This window comes from Pongo abelii, chromosome 3 (genome assembly GCF_028885655.2).
Source record: "Pongo abelii isolate AG06213 chromosome 3, NHGRI_mPonAbe1-v2.0_pri, whole genome shotgun sequence".
Lineage (NCBI taxonomy): Eukaryota > Metazoa > Chordata > Mammalia > Primates > Hominidae > Pongo > Pongo abelii.
This window is the reverse complement of record NC_071988.2, coordinates 149,381,131-149,403,843: the sequence shown is the minus strand read 5'-3', so window position 1 is coordinate 149,403,843 and position 22,713 is coordinate 149,381,131. Positions and strand designations below refer to the sequence as shown.

At 34.5% G+C, this 22,713-nt stretch overlaps 1 protein-coding gene across 1 annotated transcript in view; it reads right to left on the bottom strand.

Annotated features, from left to right (window-relative positions):
- Nucleotides 1–986: 986 nt before the first annotated feature.
- The window catches only part of HSPA4L (heat shock protein family A (Hsp70) member 4 like), a 50,944-nt gene continuing 29,217 nt past the window's right edge, over nt 987–22,713 (bottom strand). Inside the window, exons 13-19 of the mRNA XM_024246347.3 lie at nt 16,613–16,711; nt 14,460–14,597; nt 12,133–12,258; nt 11,392–11,499; nt 7,565–7,684; nt 4,189–4,350; nt 987–2,304 (exon numbers count right to left, since the gene is read on the bottom strand). Coding sequence (XP_024102115.1) covers nt 2,113–2,304; nt 4,189–4,350; nt 7,565–7,684; nt 11,392–11,499; nt 12,133–12,258; nt 14,460–14,597; nt 16,613–16,711 — 945 coding nt within the window. The 3' untranslated portion in view covers nt 987–2,112. The remainder of the gene's footprint in view (nt 2,305–4,188; nt 4,351–7,564; nt 7,685–11,391; nt 11,500–12,132; nt 12,259–14,459; nt 14,598–16,612; nt 16,712–22,713) is intronic.

The following is a 22,713-nucleotide window of genomic DNA, read 5'->3' as shown; positions in this document are numbered from 1 at the left end:
AATAATTGGGTAGAAAAAGTATATATATATTTGGATGTATTTAAGTTATTAAATGAAGTGTTATATAACTACAAAAATTAGTGGTACTATCTGACTAAAACACAAAACTAAGTGACTTCAGAGCAGGAATGGAAAAATGTCAGGATATACTAGAAAATTTAGATGTATTAATAGAAAAGTTGTTCCCATATTTACTCCCAGGAAGTTTCTGAGGCATAGCTCCTAACCAAGTGAGTGGATGTTTTAACTCAAATAAAAGCTCTAAAGTCCCTACTTGTATTGTTACATATTTGCTTTCATTATCTTCATGCTTTTCTTGAAATGAATCTGTACATTCAACATACAAATAAAAAGCATCTATGTTTTTAAAAAATGTATTTCATCACCTATTGGATATACCTATTTCATTTTAAGAGAATTAAGAGCAAGTTTAAAGACTAGGAGAGTTTAAAAAATATATTTTTATATGATTTTTTAATTTAAAAAAGAGATTCTTCCCCTCAAAAGACGGAATAAAAATCCCTGCAAAATGCACTACTCCATACTCTCCATTAAGTGCCGACTACATTGTAGAAACAAAATCTCTCGTAGAGAACTAGTTGTGAGAAATAATGACTATCCCTAAAGATATTATACTCTCAATTTTTACAACTTAAGTCAATATTTAATTGTTCCTAATATAAAGATTTAGCTTTGGGAGAAAATGAGCCTTTTGAAATTTTAACCTAGGTCAATCTAGTTGATTGGCATTAAGGACATAAGGGCTCATACACTTGTCTATGCTTCTGTCTCTTGTAGGTTGAAACACCATTTCAGTCTGTTCCCATACTTAAACAGTTTCAGGTCTCTGGACAGAAATTAACAATGTGAACAAGTTGGGTGATGAAGCACAGATAAAGTCCTTAAAATACATCCTAAGTTTACAGTCCCTTTTCCCATTTAATTTGTATAAGAAGCACCAAAACTGGAGCCAAGGTTTCAAAAGGTAAGGTTAACAGCAGGAACTATAATTTAATCACACAACACTATGTAACATTCTATATTTTTGCCTGTTGATATGTAACATAGTTAAGTTTATTACAAACATTATTTCCTAAGACTTATGGTATAAGTGCTCCTTTTCAAGTATTACCACTTAATAGTGTTTAATCTACAAGGTAACATTAGGTAAATCAATGATAAATGTATATAATGCAATACACTGTGCCACTTCTTTGTACCCTGTGTTAAGGTATTATTAACAAAATCAATTAAGAAAAAAACAAGACAACTATTATAACTGAAACAAGGCTATGAACATCACAGATGCATGTCTGAGTAGATAAACAGCATTTCCCCTTAACATGAAAGTCATTTTGTCAGAGACTCCTATATCTTTAGGCTAGCATTGTTTTAGCAGCAGCTAGTCTTCAGGACAAGATCAAAAATTTCAAGCGAAAAAGACAACGAGTTACTCTGAGAAAACATCAATCCACATTACTAATAAAAGCAGCAAACTGCTGGTTTCACCTTAACATAAAATTGGGTGTGTTCCCTTTCACATGTAGATTTAGTTCATTTATGTGATGACAGCAAAGCTTTGGATTTCTGTGGTACATCAATGAGATGGACTAATTTGTTGAGAAAGCTCTTATTTGTTTTAATATTTAAATTGTAGCAATACAATAACTAGAAAAAGGTCAGTGCCTCTGTAGCTTTAAACCCCATCAATTTTCATTTGTTTTTCAAAATAAAGATGCAATTAAATCTATGCTTCTGCAACAATAGTGCAATAAAGTATCCTTTCCTGAATAAAGGAATTGAGGTTTATCCCAGTAGAAGCTTTAAATAAGGTAGAGTGTTGCCAACTATGTATCAATCCTGTATGTTTGACATAAAATTATCCGGAAAGCTTAAATTGTCTTGTAAATCTAATTCGGCTAAAGCTTCATACAAGCAGCAATGGAAATGAACAGAAGTGCACTCAATATAAAACACTTTTCAAAACTACTCCAAAAAACAAATGACAAAAGTGGTTAAGAACAACTGAGCATCTGTTGTGTGTACCAGATGTAAAAGATGGACCCTGTGGTTACTTGCACTGTTTGAATTATGTGAAGGTAAAATTAAGACTTAGTCCACTTCCATCTCTCCAGAGGATTTAGTAGGCTGTGAGTTGTCTTTTGTTGAATCTGATTTAGTTTCAGTTCCACTCGGTCCATCCATTGGGCCATTGTGTTCATTATTAGCTTTTGCTTTGTCTTCAGGAACTTCTACTTTTGGTTTGGGCTTGTAAATGATGGGGTTACAGAAATTATCCAGTTCCTAAAGACATGAAGAAATTGATTATATTAAAACGATTACATAACAAGTTACCATTAACTTTCTAAATTCCACATTAACTTTCTAAATTTTCACATAATTCCCCCTTTCTGAATTTGCTCAGCTAGATAGCCAACTGTTTTCTTCAAATGCCTCATGAGAGATTTACCTTGTTTGTTAGTATATATCTGTGGCAGTCAAAAATTATTGAATCTTAAACAATTATTTTTTCTACTTAACCTTTCTAAAACTTGTTTCTTTATAATAATTCAAATACAGTTTACTTTGGCAGGAATAATTTTTAATTCTTCCTTTAAATTATGTGTAATGCTTTGCTATGAGAATTACATCAAATAACACCTATTTCATAAATTGAAAATTTTCAACATTTATATGAAAACAATTCTGATAAATGGAATCATACAAATACATACACAAACAACATTTTTTTTTTTTTTTGAAAATAGCTGAGTAGCCTCTTCTGAAGGAAAAAGTGCCATGAAAGTAAATTGGAACTTAATAATTTAAATGAAACAATGTTCTTCAATTTCCTTGCTTTTTACAAACAAACAGAAGACCACTATACAAACACTACTCAAATTTAAAAACCTTTGAAGATCAATGTCACAAAGATTGGGGTAGGGACGGAAATACAGGGATTAACATCTTAGGGGGAATGTTTTAGTTGCAAACTGCTCTTGTCACACTCCACATCTCATCTCATTAGGAGTAAAATATATATTATAGCTTATTGGCAAAACTTTGTTAGAATAAAAATATTGTTATTATTTACTTCATTATAAAAAACACCAGCTTTTGTTAAAAAAAAGAAAAAATCACATATCCCAAAACATACTGAATGTTATTTTAAAAATCCCCTGAAATTCCATCTCCTACAAATTAACAATATTAACCTTTTGGTGAATATCCTTCTAGATGTATGTTCAGGCATACACATACATATAAACAAATCTATGAGCACACATATTTGTACAAATGAATACATTTTATTTAGGTTCTGTAATTTAACTTGGCAATATACTGTATACATCTTTATATCTAAACAGATATCTCTATATGTAAAATGCTATGTTTAATGGCTGCATAGTGTTGTATGGATGCATCAACTTATTGATCTAGTTTCCTACTGATAGGTATTTAGATTGCTTCCTTTTTTTTTTTTTTAATAGACAAGGTCTTGCTCTGTCGTCCAGCCTGGAGTGCAATGGCACGACTGTAGCTCACTGCTGCCTCAAATTCCTGGGCTCAAGGGAGCCTCCTGCCTCAGCCTCCTGAGTAGCTGGGACTACAGATATGCGCTACCACGCCCAGCTAATTTTTGTATTTTTTGTAGAGATGGGGTTTCGCCATGTTGTTTATGCTGGTCTCAAACTCCTGGGTTCAAGCAGTCCGCCTGTCTCAACCCCCACAAAGTGCTGGGATTACAGACGTGAGCCACCACGCCTGGCCAACATTTTCATTAGCAGTGTTTTTTAAATTGGAAAGTTTATCTCGGAATAAGATTTTACCATGGAAGTTTATACCCTTCAAACTAGGTCAAAGACAGACTTATACTGAAAAATTTTGTAAGGAAGACTTAGAGGTCTCATCCAACCTATAAGTCTGAAATACTTAATCAGAAGTTGTCACATTGCTTTTATTTCATTCTGTATTACTCTTGAAGTTTAAAAACCAGCCTGGTATATGACAAATTAAATCAAGGGATACTCCATACCTAAAATCTTAAATTTTTTTAACTAAATAAAAAATTAGTCTTAAATTTCTGTTCTAAGTTCTTCTGCAAGTTGATTATTTGCCAAAGTATGACTCTCATTAAAAATTTTAATACTTGAAACCATTAAAAAGGCAATTTCATAAACTTCTTACCTTTGACTTTGCTACTATTTCTGAAACTTTTACCACAGGATCTTGAGTGAGACTTAGTTTGTTCTGTGCATTCATCTTACTATTCAGCCAACTCATGGCATCACTGATATATTTTTCAACCTTTTCCATTTCAGTAGGATCCAGATGATCATATCTTTCATCCTATTTAAAAAAAAAAAAACTTGACTGCATGTTAACGATTTTTCAGCTAGCACTAGTTTATTAGTAATTTCTACTTTAAAAATTTAGACTCTTATTGACTGTATACCTCAAATGTACTCATCTGAAGAAACCCCATACAAATAACACAGAACTGAAGAGAATGGGATAAAAGATAAGATCAGTGTGAGTTTAAAAAGGAAAGGCTCTCTGAAGAAATCAGGTTTGGGAAAGAATGACTACTAAGGAATACTCATGGAGAAAGCACTTAGCCAAGGAAGAAGGTGCAAGGAAATGGAATTTGTAAAGGAGAAATAAGGTGAACAAGGCATATAGCAAACTAGACACAAAATTATGAATATATAACAGAAAAGCATATTAAATTCTTGATTAGAAAAATGATAAAATTCTTTCTGAAAAAGAGAAACTGCAGCTGTCACATGTAATACACAACCAAGTAGTCATGGTTTAGATTAGTAGTGACAGAATCACAAAGAAATGGCAATGAACATATAGAAAGAGAATCTCCTGATGGATTACAGTTTGGACACAGAAGATAAAGGGAAAGAGAATGTAAGAACACTCCAAAGTCAAAGAAGTGGGAAGATGGTGATGCCATTTTTAAAACCATAAAGCTATATATACGAAGAAAAAAAAAACCCAAACAAACAAAACACCCATAAAGCTTCCTAGGATACCCAAATCCTCTTTCTGCTTTTATTACAAGTTATGCATCAATCATCTGACTCAGTTTCTAGGTCGCCACATTTTCTTGAATTTCTTCCTATGTCATGGATCACTTTTAAAGTTTCTTTTGCCAGTTCATCCTCATTCATCTCTCTACCCACATGCTTTAAAAAAAAAATCTCTAGCCTGAACCTCTTCCCTTAACTCTCAACTCTATATCCAACTTTGACTTTCTATTTGTAAAGTTTGAAATGCTTATGTTTCAAACACCTGATTATGTCCCCACCTACTCTTCCCAGTTTTCCTCATCTCAGCAAATGGAAACTTCATTCTTTCCGGTCAAAATCCTTGGAGTAACTTTCAACTTCTTTGTGATAGATTTACATCAAATCTATCAGGAAATCTTAAAAGCGTCTACCTTCAAAATAAATGCAAAAATCTAACCACTTCTTGGCTCCCCAACCCTACCATCTGGGTTCAAGCCTCCCTCATTTCTTGCTGTATTATTCTAATAATGTCTTATTCCGTCTCTCTGCCTCCAGATCCTTAAAAAAAAGGCCAAATGTTATTACTGCTGTGCTCAAAAACCTCCAACAGCTTCCTATCTCAGAGTGAAACCCAAACTTTTACAAGGGCCAACTAGACCCATTTATGATCTGGCAACTGCTACACTTACCCCTGTTTTCAACCACAGTGACCTTGCTGTTCCCCTAACATGTTCTCCCCTTGGTGTTTTGCAACTGCTATTCTTTGTCTAGAGCATTTCTCTTCCAGTTATCACACATCTTTGAGTTTTCACTTCATTTCTCTCCTAACATGTATATCACCTTATTAGTACACCTTTCTGACAAACCTCTTCCAACCCTGGCAGTCCTATACTTTTTCTGCAGCTTTTTATTACTATCTGACATAACTTACAATAATTTATTGTCCACTTTTCACTATTGAAGCATATTAAAAACAAATTCAATGTTTTGTTTGACAATATAGTTCAGTCATCTAGAAAATAGCCTAGCACATAATAAAAACTCAAATGTTCGAGCAAAAGTGAAGTCTTGCCTTGTGTGGGATAATATCTTAAATCTGCATATTGAAGAAGATAGCTAAAGCCTGGGGAGCACTGTGTCACTAGTAATTATACCAGATTTAAAATATTCTTGGTGTTTTCATTGGGTTGTTTCTTCCTTCTTACTTTTTCATTATCCTTACATTCTATCTGTGCCTATAAGAACAATTTGAACACTGATATTAGCCGGCATATTTACAATCAATATCTCAATTTTTCCTTTAGGTTTGCTGGACTGCAGCTTTTGTTTCACAAAACTAAAAAATCTCTTATTTCTAAAATAAGTAACTCTTTTCCATTTTGTGTAGTGGAAAGCAGTATAGTTGCTGAGAATTTGTATATTGATGTCAGACTGGTTAGGTTTGAATATTGATTCCATCATTAACTACTTGGGTAAACCTCAATAAGTTGTTTAAGTATTTCTGTTTTCTTAGTTGTAAAATAAAGATAATAACATTAACTTGTATAGGATATATCCTGGTGAGATAATCCACAAAAAGTACTTAAAATTCATGACGTGCACAATAAATGTAAGCTATTTTGACATGCTTGAATATTCCTGGTGCTGGTCTCTTCTTCCTACTAATGCACGTTTAACATCAATGACAAAAACTAGGGATTACAGAGAATACTTACTTAGAGTAGGGATTAAAAAACTTGTCCCATCGGCTAAATCCAGCCACTGCTTATGATTTTTTAAATAAAGTTTTTGGGAACACAGCCATGTCCATTAGTTTGCATATTGTCTATGGTACTTTTGTGCTACAGTGGCAGATAAGAATAGCTGTACAGATACAGTAAAAACTACAAAGTCTAAAATATTGTTTGTTTTTAAAAAAAGTCTGATAACTACAGATTTAGAGGAAACAAAACAATAAGCTTAATTTTCTCAAATTTTACGGTTATATCTAAATGGAAGTATCATCTGTATAACTACATATTTGAGGCTTAAAGACAGTGGAAAGATTAAGGTTATATAGATTTGAATATGTACATAAAAGAATAAAGCGTACAGGAGATTATGGATGACTAATGGACTGGAGGACAAAAACGAACTAAAAGGAAAAATAAGCGAAGAAACAAAATAAAGGCTAGCAGAGTCCAGTCTGAAAGAGGCCCATAATTAAAAAAAAGTCAAAGAAGTCCTCTTTTTCACTACATGAAAAACATAAAAATGAAATCTCTAAGAAGAAAACAATGGATTTGGTCACTGGGTTATTTTATAATGTAGTTTCAGGAAATTCTAAAAGATGAAAGCTACGTACCTTTACTGTATTTCAAATGTATCAGAATCCTTAAATGAAATTCTCCAATAAAAAAAAAAGTTTTAAGTTTGGTACATAAAGTCTCTGGAATTTGACAGCTACAACTGCTATAGCTTTGTAGCTAAGAACTTTTAGATTTGCCCCATTCTATGTACCATGCACATGCCATCATCACCAATTGGCTTTATGAATTCAATACCTTGTTTCTATAAGCTTCTATCACTTTCATGACAAGTTGGATCTTTTTTCCCAAGTCATTTAAGGCTTTTGGTCTCTCTTCATGCTCCATGTACTTCATTTGAATAGGCTGGCCATATTTCTGTTAACATAAGAGATTTTTAAAGAAGAAAAATTATTATTTGAGTTTTAACAGAAAACTTTTATAGGGCCCTTATAGGATGATAAATAGGAAGAAAAGATGGACAGATAAAAATATATCCCCTCTTATTTTCCTGTATGGAAGCAAGTTACAGTAGCTACTTCCTCAATCCTACACAAGGATGCCTTCCTCACACCTTTTTCTCACTCATTAAGATTACTTCTTAGCTTCTCAAATCCGATGTCTCAATCAAAACTTTAATTCCTTAAAAGCTGGGTGTTAAAACTATAGAACTATTAAAATAAGAAAACTGTAAAAACTATACTGCATGCAGAATTTGTAGATTTGAAACTTGGTATCAAATACTCAAAATCATAATATAACCCTCTATGTACAACATAATTACTGGGACTGATAATTATTATCAACTAAATATTATTTATATATTTAATCAGTAAAATGTGTACTGTAGTATATGTAGGTTTTTCCCCTACATGTCTTGGATTAAGGAGTTTCTAAATGTTAAAACAGACTCTGTAGTTTTGGGAAGGGGAGCACATTAGAAGGATAAAATATTTTCTTTTAAATTCTTTATATACTTAAATAAAAATCAGCTTATTTTAGAACAATTTTAGATTTACAGAAAAGTTAAAAGGAAATTATACAGACAGCAAGCACCAGACGCTTCTCTATGCTTTTCTCTAATGTTAGCATCTTAGGGTACATTTGTCAAAACTAAGAAACTACCACTGGAGCATTACTATTAACTGAACTACAGTCTTTATTTGGAGTTCATTATCATCTGTTCCAGGATACCATTACTACATTTGGTCTATTCACATCATACTTTTTATAGTTTAAATGTTTTTGAAAGGGAAGCAAATACTGCATTTTTTTTTTTCATTGGGACAGGGTCTTGCTCTGTCACCTAGGCTGGAGTGCAATGGCGATAGCTTACTGCAGCCTCAAACTCCTGGGCTCAAGTGATCCTCCTGGCTCAGCCTTCCAACCTGGAACTACAGGCACATACCACTGTGCCTGGCTAATTTATTTTTTTGTAGAGATGGGGTCTTGCTTTGTTGCTCAAGGCTGGTCTTGAACTCCTGGCTTCAAGTGATTCTCCTGCCTTGGCCACTCAAAGTGCCAACATTACAGGTGTGATTCACTGCTCCTAGCCACCATTTTAAATTTTTAAATGCCATCTCAAAAACAGAAAAAGTAAAACTTGTGAAAACTTCTGTAACATTCATTTCTATGGCTACTTATATATTTGAAGCAGAAGAATCCATAATAGGAACTGCTGGGATTTCCAGTTATTTCTATTGGCATCAGCTGCTTGGCTTGTGTTTCTTTTTTCTTTTTTTGAGACGGAGTTTCGCTCTTGTTGCCCAAGCTGGAGTGCAATGACGCGATCTCAACTCACTGCAACCTCCGCCTCCTGGGTTCAAGCGATTCTCCTGCCTCAGCCTCCTGAGTAGCTGGGATTACAGGTGCGTGCCACCATGCCCGGCTAATTTTTTGTAATTTTAGTAGAAATGGGATTTCACCATGTTAGCCAGACTGGTCTGGAACTCCTGACCTCAGGTGATACACCTGCCTCGGCCCCTTTGGGCCACTGGGATTACAGCTATGAGCTACTGCACCTGGCTGGCTTGTGTTTCTTTTAGGGAGACAGGGATTAAAAACCACCAAGAAGACATGGTAAAGCCTAGTTTTGCTATCATAAACTTAGGTTTTCTAATTATTTCCTTTGGAAGTAATTTGTTGGCATGAAGGTAATTTTTTGCACAGTATTAACTTCTTTTACTTTTAAGTTGAATAACTTCTTTTGCACACCTTCCCCCACCTCATGCCTGTCCCAAGTTGTAAAAAGGGCCATCTTTTCCCATATTCTAAAAATCCTTGTTAATGTCATCATTTAGCATCTATGTAATCCCTTGCTACTCAAAGAATAGTTCAGGGACCAGCAGCATCAGCATCACTTGGAAGTTTGTTAAAAGTGGGCCCACCTTGTATCTACTGAATCAAAATTTCCATTTCAATAGGCACCCAGGTAATTCATATGCACATTAAAGAACTGCTATGATCCGTACTAAGAAGGAATGACTGAAAATTTTCTTCATCCTTCCAATATAAACTTTTTTTTTTTTTTTTTGAGACGGAGTCTCGCTCTGTCACCCAGGCTGGAGTGCAGTGGCGCCATCTCGGCTCACTGCAAGCTCCACCTCCCGGGTTCACGCCATTCTCCTGCCTCAGCCTCCAGAGTAGCTGGGACTACAGGTGCCTGCCACCACGCTCGGCTAATTTTTTGTATTTTTTTTTTTAGTAGAGACAGGGTTTCACCATCTTAGCCAGGATGGTCTTGATCTCCTGACTTCGTGATCCGCCCGCCTCGGCCTCCCAAAGTGCTGGGATTACAGGCGTGAGCCACTGCACCCGGCCCAATATAAACTTTTAATCTTTTAAGGTATTTTTTCCAGATTTGGTAGCAAGTATGGAAGGTCTTTCCCTAAAATAACACCACTGACCTAAAAAAGGAGATTTTGTGGCCAAGTCTCCTTATTTGTGAAAGGATGTTAAAATTCAAGAGCAGTGATACTGTAAGTCCTTGGCTGGTCAGGTATCCCAGTGAGCTTCACTGAAAATACAACAGGCCAGTGTGGTATTACTCCCTAACATCAGAGAGTTAACAGTCAGAGGAGCAGAAAAGGGTGACTCCTTTAATGGTCAAGATGATATACTTATCACTTCTTAAAGACATGCCAGTAATATATAGCTTGTGCAAAAGTAACACTCTGATCATCTATAAATATTTATATTTCAACATTATGACTATACAACATCTGATTTCAATTATATAGCATTGCTGGCTTCTCAAAATGCTTTTAAAATTAGAACATTTCCTCTTTTACATTTCTGATTAGTATTTTTTCACATACTTACTAAAAACATACAGATCCAGCAATCTCACTACTGTGTATATATCCAAAGAAAATAAAATCAGTATGCCAAAGAGATATCTACACTCCATGTTCACTGCAGCATTATTCACAATAGCCAAAATACAGAATCAATCTAAGTGTCCATCAATGAAATGATGGATAAAGAAAATGTGGTATGCATATACAACGGAATACTATTCAGCCTTAAAAAGAAGTAAATCCTGCCATTTGAGACAACTTAGATGAACCTGGAGGACATTATGCTAAGTGAAATAAGCCAGGCACAAAAAGACAAATACTGCATGATCTCAAAGGTTGAATCTAGAAAAGGTAAACTCTTAGAAGCAGATAGTAGAATTGGTGGTTATCAGGGGATGGTATGATGGAGAGCTGTTGGTCAAAGGACACAACATTTGAATTAGACAAGAGGAGTAAGTCCAAGAGATCTGTTGCACATCATGGTAACCACAGTTACCATATATACTTAACAATATACTGTATATTTGAAAATTGCTTGAGAGAGTAGATTTTAAGTGTTCTCCCTCCCAAAGAAAGAAATGTATGTGAGGTAATGCATTTGTTAAATAGTTTGACTTAGCCATTCCACAATGTGTGCATAATCAAAACATGTCATACACCACAAATATATACAATTTTCCTCTCAATTAAAAAATTAAAAATTAATAGAACATACACTGTGCTCTTACACCCTAATTTTTAGAAAAAGTTACTGATTTATACTAACATGGACTTTAAAAAATGTACCTTTAGTTCTTGAAGCTTATCCACATAAACTTGTTTAGGTTGGTCCTCTCCGTCTTCATAAAGCCAATTTTCTGTGTCTTCCAATACTGCAGACAGTTTACTCAAGTCCTAGTAATATATTTGAGAGACACTTATTAAAAATACTTTCCTTAGAAATAAAAGTCATCATTGGGCTCAGTGCAGTGCAGTGCCTCATGCCTGTAATCCCAGCACTTTGAAAGGCCAAAGTGGGAGGATCGCTTGAGCCCAGAATTAAGAGACCAGCCTGGGCAATATGGCAAAATCATATTTCTACAACAAATTAAAAAATTAGCCAGGCGTGATGGCATGTGCCTGTATTCCCATCTACTTATGAGGGTGAGGTGAGAGGACTGCTTGAGCCCGGGAAGTAGAGGTTGGCAGTGAGCTGAAATCGTGCCACTGCACTCCAGCCTGGGCGACAGAGCTAGATGCTGTCTCAAATAAATAAATAAATAAATAAATAAAAACTAAAAATCATGGAAGGACAGAATGTTTTTCAAGTATAAAATATTAAATTTCAAAATTTTCTAACTTCTTATTCAAAAATATGTTTTTCACCATACTTCTGCAACTTGTAAAAATAACTAAGAACCTTCCCCATATGGGCCCAAGATTGGCAACAATAACAACATTTGGTACATTTATTTATGTAATTCGTACTAGCATTCTTGAGTAAACCTTTAAATAGTCCTCACAAAAAATTACAGAATTTAGACTTACTTCTGGAGTGATGAATTTTTCATAGACAGTGCCCAGCCTGTCTCTAAAATCATATACATATTCTTCAACGGCATTCTTAGCATCGTTTCTTTCTTTCTCTAACTTATCTTGCATAATCATCTTCCCCTATTCAAAAAGCTTCAGATTAGTTGCCATAAGAATATGCATTAGGGAAATAGAAATCAAAACCACAAGATACCACTTCACACTCACTAGGATGATTACAGTAAAAAAAATAAGTATTCATGAGGATGTGGAGAAAGTGAAACCCTTGTACATTGCTGAGTCGGAATGTAAAATGCTGCAGCCACTATGGAAAACGTTTTGGCTGTCCCTCAAAATGCTAAGCACAAAATTTCAATTTCACTCCTAGATACACCCACAAAAAATTGAAAGCAGAGACTTGAACAGATATTTGTATGTCAGTGTTCACTGCAGCATTATTCACAATAGCCAAAAAGTAGAAACCCAAATGTGCACTAATAGATGAACGAATAAAAAAAGTATATAAACTCAATGTAGTATTTTATTTCATTTTAAGAAGAAATGAAGTTATGATACGTGCTGAAACAAGGAATCTTGAAGTCATTATGCCAAGTAGAATAAGCTAGACACAAAAGGACAAGCATTGTATTATCCCACTTAACATGATTCTTATCTATTGATAACTAGGCAATTCACAAAGACAGAAAGTAGGGAACTGGGAGAAGGGAGGAAAATAAGTTATTATAGAGTTAATGTTTGGGGTGATGGAATTGTTTTGAAAATAGACAGTGGTGATGGATGCACAGTATGGTGAATGTAATTAAAGCCATTGAATTATACACTTAAAAATGGTTATAATAGCAAATTTCATGTAAAAAAATTAATGTAGTATACCAAAAACCACTGGATACTTTAAATGGGTTAATTATGATATGTAAATTTATCTCAATAAAGCTGTTAAAAAACAGAAGAAAACATATCCTATGTCATTCTACATACTCAGGTTAAAATCCTAGGTTCCCTATTTACTATCTTGAGATAGCAGGAAAATCATCTAAACATAAGTTTTCTTATCCTAAAACAGAGAGCATAATTCCATCTAACTCATAGGGCTGCTAATAAGGTTGAGAGAATTCATGTAAAATATTTAGTTCCATGTTTGACACATAACTGGTAATGAATAAAAGCCTTGCGGGGGTGGATATGGTATAGTGGTTGTGATATTGAGCTCTGGAGAACAATCACCTGGATCCAAATCCAAAGGGTATTCTCTGATCCTGGGTAATTTAGTCTGCTTGTGTCTCAGTTTCCTCACCTGTAAAATGTAGTTCTCTAACAGAACCTACACTTCATAGGTTTGAGGGTAAAAATAAAAAGTATTTATAGATGTTGGTTTATGATGAACAAAAGCAAAGAAATAACCTGAAGATTATAATACTTGAGCAAAATTTTCACTTTAATAAAAACACAAGTAAACGTAAGAATCCCTTTATAAACTACAATGCATTCACATTTGTGAATTGAAAATAATGAGACATTCAAAAGTTAAGAAAATCTCATTTTATATACAAAATTTGCCATAACTGTGCTTCCCTACAATTCATTCCTTTTGGAAAATTTTTCTCAAGACACACAAATTCCAAATTATTTAGTATCTCCAGGAATGCTTGCTTCACATAAAATGCAGCCCTTAACAGTTAATGAATAGATGATATAGGTAGGTACTACAAAAGCAAGCATTGTAAAGTCAGAAGACTGACCTTTTAATGCCAGCTGAGCTTGTAAAAATTAGGAACTACCACTTAAATGTAAACTTATAAAATATAAATTACTTCTTACACAGATACTGGTAAAGAAACAAAACTTGTTTCCTCTAGAGACTGTAACTTAAACATGTAAATAGAAAAGAACATGTAAGAAAATGTCAAGAATGATAAAGATTTTTTAAAAAAATATTTAATGGATGTCAGAAAACATTTTGAACAGAGATATAATCTTTAAGGACAACACAGGAGAAGAGGGGAGCAGCTAATATTTCCCCATATGTGGTCTGCTGGGTGTCATTATTAAAGACAGAATAAAAGGAAGAATCAATTTCAGAAGTCTTTCCCTATAGAGGAGGCAATACATGTTTTTCACCCAACTAAGATGATAGCTACACAGTACATATGGCATTAATACAGCTCAGTATTTTGTAAAAAATAAAGTAGTTTAGTAATCTACTTAATATAATTCCTTAGGAGTTATAAACTAGTGCCTTAAATTTTGGAGATAATCATTGACTTCTACAAAATTTCAGAATAAACTACCACCTATTTCAGCATCAACTCAGATTTACATACCTCATTTTCAATGTAGCTGTTGAGAAGATCTTGGCCCAGTTGTCTACATAGGCTACTCTGGATCGGTAGATCAATACTTTTGACTTTTCCTTTTTTAAGTGTCTGATTTAATCGGTCTTGTTTGTCTGAGACAGCTGACTGCAAATCCGAAAGAGAAGTATAAATTTCTAAAATTAGCTTAAAAACAGATTTAAGAGGTAAAACAGAAAGTAAAATCAAAACGATTACGATCTGTTATATTTATTTTAAAGTACTACCTTAAGACTGATGTTATTTTGTAGTCTGTGTATGTTAAATTCTAGTTTCTATATTAAAAATATTGGGTTGGAAATGCAAAGCAAAACTAAGACGAGTAGCTACTTCTCACCCATTACAATGGCTATAATAAAAAAATATAAAATAATAAGTGTTAGTGAGGATGTGGGGAAACTGCAACCCCTCATACATTGTTTGCAGGATTGTAAAATGTTGCAGCCATTCTGGAAAAGGTGGGAAGTTCCTCAAAATGTTCAAGATGACAATGTTAACAAAAATGTTAAACAATTATGACCCAGCAATTCCATTCCTAGGTATATGCCCAAGAAAAATGAAAATACACACCCCCACAAAACTTGTACATGATTGTTCATAACAGCATTATTCATAATAGCAAAAAAGTGAAAATAACCCAAATGTCTATCAACTGATAGATGGATAAATAAAATGTGGTATGTATTCATACAATGCCATATTATTCGGACATAAAAAGGAATACTGATATATTCTACAACCTGGATGAACCTTGAAAACATTATGTTTGGTGAAAGAAGCCAGTCACAAATAAGTACATACTGTATAACTGTACGTATATGAAATGTTCACAATAGGCAAATCTATTGCCTATTCCCTGTGGCTGGCAGGGAGAGGGTTGAAGGGAAATGGGAAGTCACTGCTAATAGATACAAGGCTTCTCTTTGGGATGATGAAAATATTCTAAAATTGTGATGATGGTTGCACAACTGAATACACTAAAAACTATACAACTAATTGGATGATTTGAATGATATGTAAACTATATCTCAATAAAGCTGTTCAATAATTAAAATTTTGAAAAATGTCAGAAAAAAAGTTTCCAGGTTTTAAATAACTTTAGAATCTAAGATTTAAAACTAAATCTTTATAATCTCTGAGAAATGAGTCTATTTGGCTAACCTGCATAGATTAAATTCTATGCAGGTTAGAAGAATCTGTTGAAGATGATAGCTTTAAGAGTTATAACCACATTCATCTGGGTGACTGGGGCAGGGCCTCTCCCTTCTGTCTTATTGGCAATCACTATCTTAGAAAAATAATTACTCTCAATAAATCATTTATCCTTTAACATTTTATTTTTGAAAGTATTAATTTTTACACATAGAGAAATATTTTATGATAGGCAACAAAATACTTAGAGTGGTTAATTCTGAGATATAGAGTACAGCTAATATAAGTTTTCCTCATATAGCTTGTTCCATCTCATATTTTTCTGAAATGATTTTTTTTCACTTAAAGTTAAAATTTTAACTTATGTATTCATACTTTAGAAATACAATGCGGTTATTGGTGAAGCATGAGAAATAATGAATTAAAGAAATAAGGTAAAGAATTCAGGCAATTTTATTGTTGGGTTCTTTGATAAAATTTCCTTTTTTTTTTTTTTAACTTTTAAGTTCAAGGGCACATGTGCAGGTTATATAGGTACACTCATGTCACAGGGGTTTGTTGTACAGAGTATTTCATCACCCAGGTAGTAAGCCTAGTACCCACTAAGGGGAGGGATCCTCTCCCTCCCTTCCACCCTCTACCCTCCACCCTCCACCCTCCAGTAAGCGTCAATGTTTGTTGTTCTCCTCTATGTGTCCGTGTGTTCTCATGAGATGAAGAAAAAGTTAACGAAAAATGTATCTTTTTTCCTACCAAAAAAGGTAATTTTGCTGATGTTGTTAGGGTTCATTTCTAAAAAACACAACTCTTAATAAATCATTAAAGTATATTCATTCTGGCTATCAGCTTTCTATACTCTCTCACAATTCTAAGATCAAAAATATCAAGTGCGTTAAAGAAAGCATTATAAAATACAATAATTCAAAATATCAATTTCAAAAAGACATAATTACAGAAAAAGTAAACCAAACCTTTGTTTTGGCTCCTGTATGATCAATTTCCTCTTCTGGGGTGTGTTCAGGATGACATTTTTGATGCCCTCCTTCTTCTTGATCAACCTGCATTTTATCCTAGAAAGAAAATACATAATTGATAATATATGCAGTGTCTTTTTTTTGTTTTAAAAATGTAAACTGCATCTTAGAGTACAAGCCTGTTTTGCACTGTAAAATGTAGAAACAGTTAAGTAGAAGCTCATTTTTCAAATGAGAATTGCTACAAATAAACAGATTAACAGGTAAGTAAAGTAAAAAGATCTATTTGATGCTATGGGATAAATCTTGTTTATCTATGGCTAAGTAATTGCAAAATACGTGGAAAATTGTTCTCAAGCCAAATTTACAAATCAAGATTCACAAAAGCTTACAAAAAAAGAGAACATTCAAGGGTGGGGGGTTAGGGGAGGGATAGCATTAGGAGAAATACCTAATGTAGATGATGGGTTGATGGGTGCAGCAAACCACCATGGCACGTGTATACCTATGTAACAAACTTGCATGTTCTGCATATATATCCCAGAACTTAAAGTATAATAAAAATAAATAAAATAGAGAACATTCAACTTGATATGAAAAATGTTTATAAATAACACGAGAAAATAAAATGAAAAAGATACAAAATCTATGAATTACACAAATACAATACTATATCTTTAAATTGTAAAATGTAAAATAATTAGAAATACGCACTTTGAGTTTTGATATAAATTAATCAAAATTTATCAAATTAATCAAAACTCAAAGTGGGTGTTTCTAAATTATTAAAAGGTATACTTTTAAGATTTTTTTTATGTCTAAAAACCAAACTTTCTACCAATAAAATCTCCAAAATGAACTCTCCACTTGGTAAATAATCCCATATATATAATAGATTTTTTTGGTCACCTTCTTAATCCTATCTGTCACCATCCTCCTGAAGAAAGCTTGAAATGTAGGAATCAGCATAAGTTAGGTCTTCAACTACATCTAGAATTAAGCAAATCTGTAATACCCAGAAAGCTATCTTGAATAAAAGCTTATTTTTGCCAAAGAGGAGCTAATTTTTTTTTTTTTGTAGTTAAAAGGTCAATTATTCTTCGGTAGGCCAAGGCAGGCAGATCACGAGGTCAGCAGTTCAAGACCAGCCTGACCAACATGGTGAAACCCTGTCTCTACTAAAAATACAAAAATTAGCCAGGCGTGGTGGCACACGCCTGTAATCCTAGCTACTCAGGAGGCTGAGGCTGGAGAACTGCTTGAACCCAGGAGGCGGAGGTTGCAGTGAGCTGAGATCGTGCCACTGCACTCCAAACTGGATGACAGAGCAAGACTCCGTCTCAAATAAAAAAAAAAAATCAATTATTTTTGATATTTCAACTCCCCTGCCCTACCTTACAACCTCCCCAACCCTGTTGATAGGTAAGATAGGTGAAAAAAGTGATAAAGTGTTGAGTTATTAACTCTAATTTTTGTATTACTCAGAAAAAAATGCTAAATGGTCACAATGCCTTATCACTTAGAATTTTTATATTTATTGAAAGAGCTCTTTTATTGTTTATATATTTATATCTTTCATAGAGAAAAGGAAAATAAACCAGATTAAGTAGTTATTTCTAAAATTTCTTCACATTCAGAATCCAACTCTTCTGAATCACTTAATCCAGTTGTTAATGTATATTTCTATACAATATCACTCTGTGTCATCAGGAGTATAAATGACCCACCATTTGTTTAAAAGTTGCTCTAATATAGCCTCTAGTGTTTTCTTATAAGCCACTAACACCTATTCTACAAGACTTATGACTGTATCTTTATCACAACCTGTTTTCAAACAACCAGGACTCATATTCCTTCCTTGAATGCTCCTTAAATGGTTTGTTCACTAAAATGTTAAGAGGTTGCCAACTACCTAGTCATGCCACTAGGAATTACAACTGAGTTCACAGATGCACAGGTGATGAGAAGTATCTCATGACTATTGCCATGATCAACAGCAAATATAAGATGTTATCATTTGCAAGACTCACTAAGATATATTTAAAAGCAGAAAATTACACATCTTAAAATGGATATGAAATGGTAATAAACTGTTAATTCTTTAAAATGATTTTAAAATGTTTATAGAAATATTATCAATAGTGGGATAATTAATGGAAGTGCCTCTAGACTCTGACTTCCCTGATAGATTTTAAATTCCATGGGAGTTGAAACCATCTTTCTGTTTGCTGCTATGACCAAGCACATTTTAGGTACTCATAGCTACTTGCAAAATAAACATAAAGCACTTAAGAAACAAATCTAGATACTATCATGAACTGTAAGGTTTTACCCGATTTGTCGCTTGATTTACCCTCTCAATTTCATTTTTTTTCCTGCTATTCCCCCATTCTCCACACCTATATCCTATACACCAACCACTCTTCTATTTGTTACAACAACAAAAAAGAAGGCCTTCCTGTCTCAGTGCCTTTCTATTTGTTATTCACTCTGCCTGGACAACTACCTACCTACTCCTTACCCTTAAGCTGCCTTTTGCATCTTTCAGACTAGCTTACCTGTTCCTTCCTAAGTGGTTTCCTCATCACTATCACACAATTCCCACTACGCATCCCCATTAACTTCCTTTATATTTATATGCTATCTTTTTGCTTCATGCCTGTCCTCTCCCACTAGACTGTAAGTTACAGATGGGTGGCAACCTTTTCAATCTTGTTTAATCACTGTATCCCCAGTGCATAGAAGAGTCCTGGCTACACATAATCAAATATTTGGAATTAAAAAAATAAATAGAAGTAAATAAAAAGATAAAGAACCCAAATGGTCAACAATTGGGAAATAAACTGTGGTACATTAGTAAGACGAATAGCATATAGTTTCTTTGATCCCTGGGTTTTGTCATATAGTTTAAGATGTGATCATTTTTCTTTTTTTTGCGGACTATGTTGTCCAGGCTGTACTCAAACTCCGGCCCCAGTGTCCTGAGTAGTTGTAACTATAGGCACAAACCAAAGTACCCGGGGCTTGATATGGTAATTTCTTAGTAAGTACCCGGAGCCTGATGTGGTAATTTCTTAATAAGTACTCAGGGCTTGATGTGGTAATTTCTTAATATGCCCCTGTATTAAATTATACCTACGAGAGGTGTCAATTTTCTCACACATCATTATATTGAAGTCAGCAGGCTCTATTGTGATTTTTCAGGAAAATCAATGCTATTTTAATTTTGAATTAGAAAATAACACATATAAAATAGTCTTTCAGAAACTGACCCTCATAGAAAAAAAAAGGCTCCTGCTGATGTTCACTGGTTTATGTCTGGGCCTCTTTATCTACCTCGGAGCCAGCAATACCATCAGTTGGATAGAGTAAAAAGAAGAACTTATTATCTTATTATTCCCCACCCCTTGAAATTTAAACAATTAGCTTCCAGAGTCTTTGAATTGGTTCACTTTTTTGAGGGGAAGGGGAGACTACTTTATAATGGTATTTAAGTCTTTAAACTTCCAAATACAGAATTAAAGAGAAAAATCCTAGAGAGAACCATTAAGCAAGTGCAAGGCCGGGCACGGTGGCTCACGCCCGTAATCCCAGCACTTTGGGAGGTAGAGGCTGGCAGATCACAAGGTCAGGAGTTTGAGACCAGCCTGACCAACATGGTGAAATCCCATCTCTTCTAAAAATACAAAAATCTGCCAGGTGTGGTGGCGTGTGCCTGTAATCCCAGCTACTAGAAGGCTGAGGCAGGAGAACTGCTTGAACCCGGGAGGTGGAGGTTGCAACGAGCCGAGATTGTGCCACTGCACTCCAGCCTGGGCAACAGAGCGAGACTCCGTCTCAAAAAAAAAAAAAAAAAAAAAAGGAAAAAGTGCACAGAATATTTTCAACACAGTGTATTCAGCATCATCGCTTTTATTAGCAAGGAAAAGGAAATAAACTACAATTTATTCAATATTTATTATATTAGCTGTAGTATGGATTTAAAAGATTTAGGCTGGGCATGGTGGCTCAAAAAAAAAATAAAAAAAAAGATAATACATACATGAATGTGCTCACCAACAATGCCAAGTATATGATCCATAACGTTAGCTACCTTTTTTTCTTTTGATTACATACATTGTAAAAGAAATATTAAGGAACACATCACCTATCTAGAAATTCCTTGTATGGGAACCTCAACTGCCTACAAATGTTCTAGCAAGCCAAAAACTATCATAAGCAGGTAAGTCTCTGAGTAACCAAAGCAGATGTCATAAATCCATGCACTTTATTCACAGGTGAACCCACTTAGTTCACATACAGAAATCATCCTTTAAAGCTTGGTTAACTGAATTTCCAGCTCACAGACAAACAGAAGCAGCAAATAAGAACTGCCAGGGGAAGTACAAGATGGGTACCATATTATTCTTGTTGTATTTTCAGTTCCCAGGATTCACTAATATTATATAAAGAAAATTAAAGGTCTCAGCAGAAATACTTAAAAAAAGATAAATGAGCCGGGCGCAGTGGCTCACACCTGTAATCCCAGCACTTTGGGAGGCCGAGGTGGGTGGATCAGGAGGTCAGGAGATCAAGACCATCCCGGCTAACACAGTGAAACCCCATCTCCACTAAAAATACAAAAAAAATTAGCTGGGCGTGGTGGCACATGCCTGTAGTCCCAGCTACTTGGGAGTCTGAGGCAGGAGAATCGCTTGAACGCAGGAGGCAGAGGTTGTAGTGGGCCGAGATTGCGCCACTGCACTCCAGCCTGGGCTACAGAGCAAGACTGTCTCGAAAAAAAAAAAAAGAAAATAGATAAATGATTATAAACACCTGGTCTTAGAAGGCATACAAAGCACTTTCAATTTCAGTAAAAATAAATCTTAATGGATTAAATTTACATATCTAAGTTATTGTGGGTAATTTGAAATATGAACTTTTCACCAATTATTGTTAATTTATGAAAAACTGTATCTTCACTAACATAACAGATAAAGACATTTCCTCTTCCTCAATTCAAATAAGAAAGCGATTACAAAATGATACCTGGAAAGACTGAAAGAAAAAGCCACAGTCCTTAAATGAAGTAGTTTAAAGGCTAGTGGTTGAATTCTGATCAATTTGGAAGAAAGATGCATAGTAATTATTAATGAAAACAAAAAGCAACCTTAAAAAAAGGGAGAAACTGCCTTAAAATAGAATAAAAGAAAATCTAGGGCAGACTTCCAATTGTAATTAGACAAAAAATCTAATGCCATTAAAAATAATGCACAAAAATAATTCATGAGGAGCGCACATAAAAAGATGAAAATGTTGTGTAATTAAATACAATAAAGTTCTCCTAAGATTCCTTCATCTATAGTATCCCCACAGTAAATTCAGGTCACATAACTCTTTAATAAAGAAAAAGTTAAAAAATCTGGTTTTTTTTTTTTTTTTGAGATGGAGTCTCGCTCTATCACCCAGGCTGGAGTGCAGTGGTGCGATCTTGGCTCATTGCAAACTCCGCCTCGAGGGTTCACGCCATTCTCCTGCCTCAGCCTCCCGAGTAGCTGAGACTACAGGTGCCTGCCACCGTGCCCAGCTAATCTTTTGTATTTTTAGTGGAGACGGGGTTTCACTGTGTTAGCCAGGATGGTCTCGATCTCCTGACCTTGTGATCCACCCGCCTCAGCCCCCCAAAGTGCTGGGATTACAGGCATGAGCTACCGCCCCCGGCCAAAAATCTGTACTTTAACATTACTGAATGTACAGCACATTCCTCTGCTTAACTGTCTCAGATGTCCCCCAAATAAACCCTGAAAAATTCTTTATTAAGCATGTATTTTCAATCTAAAAAGAATGTATAGTTCAAAATTTATCATTCTGAAGTGGTTTTATCTGTAAGCTAAAAATCTAGCCATAATAAAATACATGTTTTAATGGAAGTTAAGAACTTAGGAAAGAACTCCAGGTTCACCTGCTCCATGTAATAATATGAAAGATGCACCAAACTCTTAAAAAGTATATGACAACGTGAAAGATGTAAAGCATTGAAAATAGTATTATTCCTTAATGCTTTTATCAAAAGACTTTACACGGATTCATTCCCACAGCAGAAAATCAAAGCAAAACCT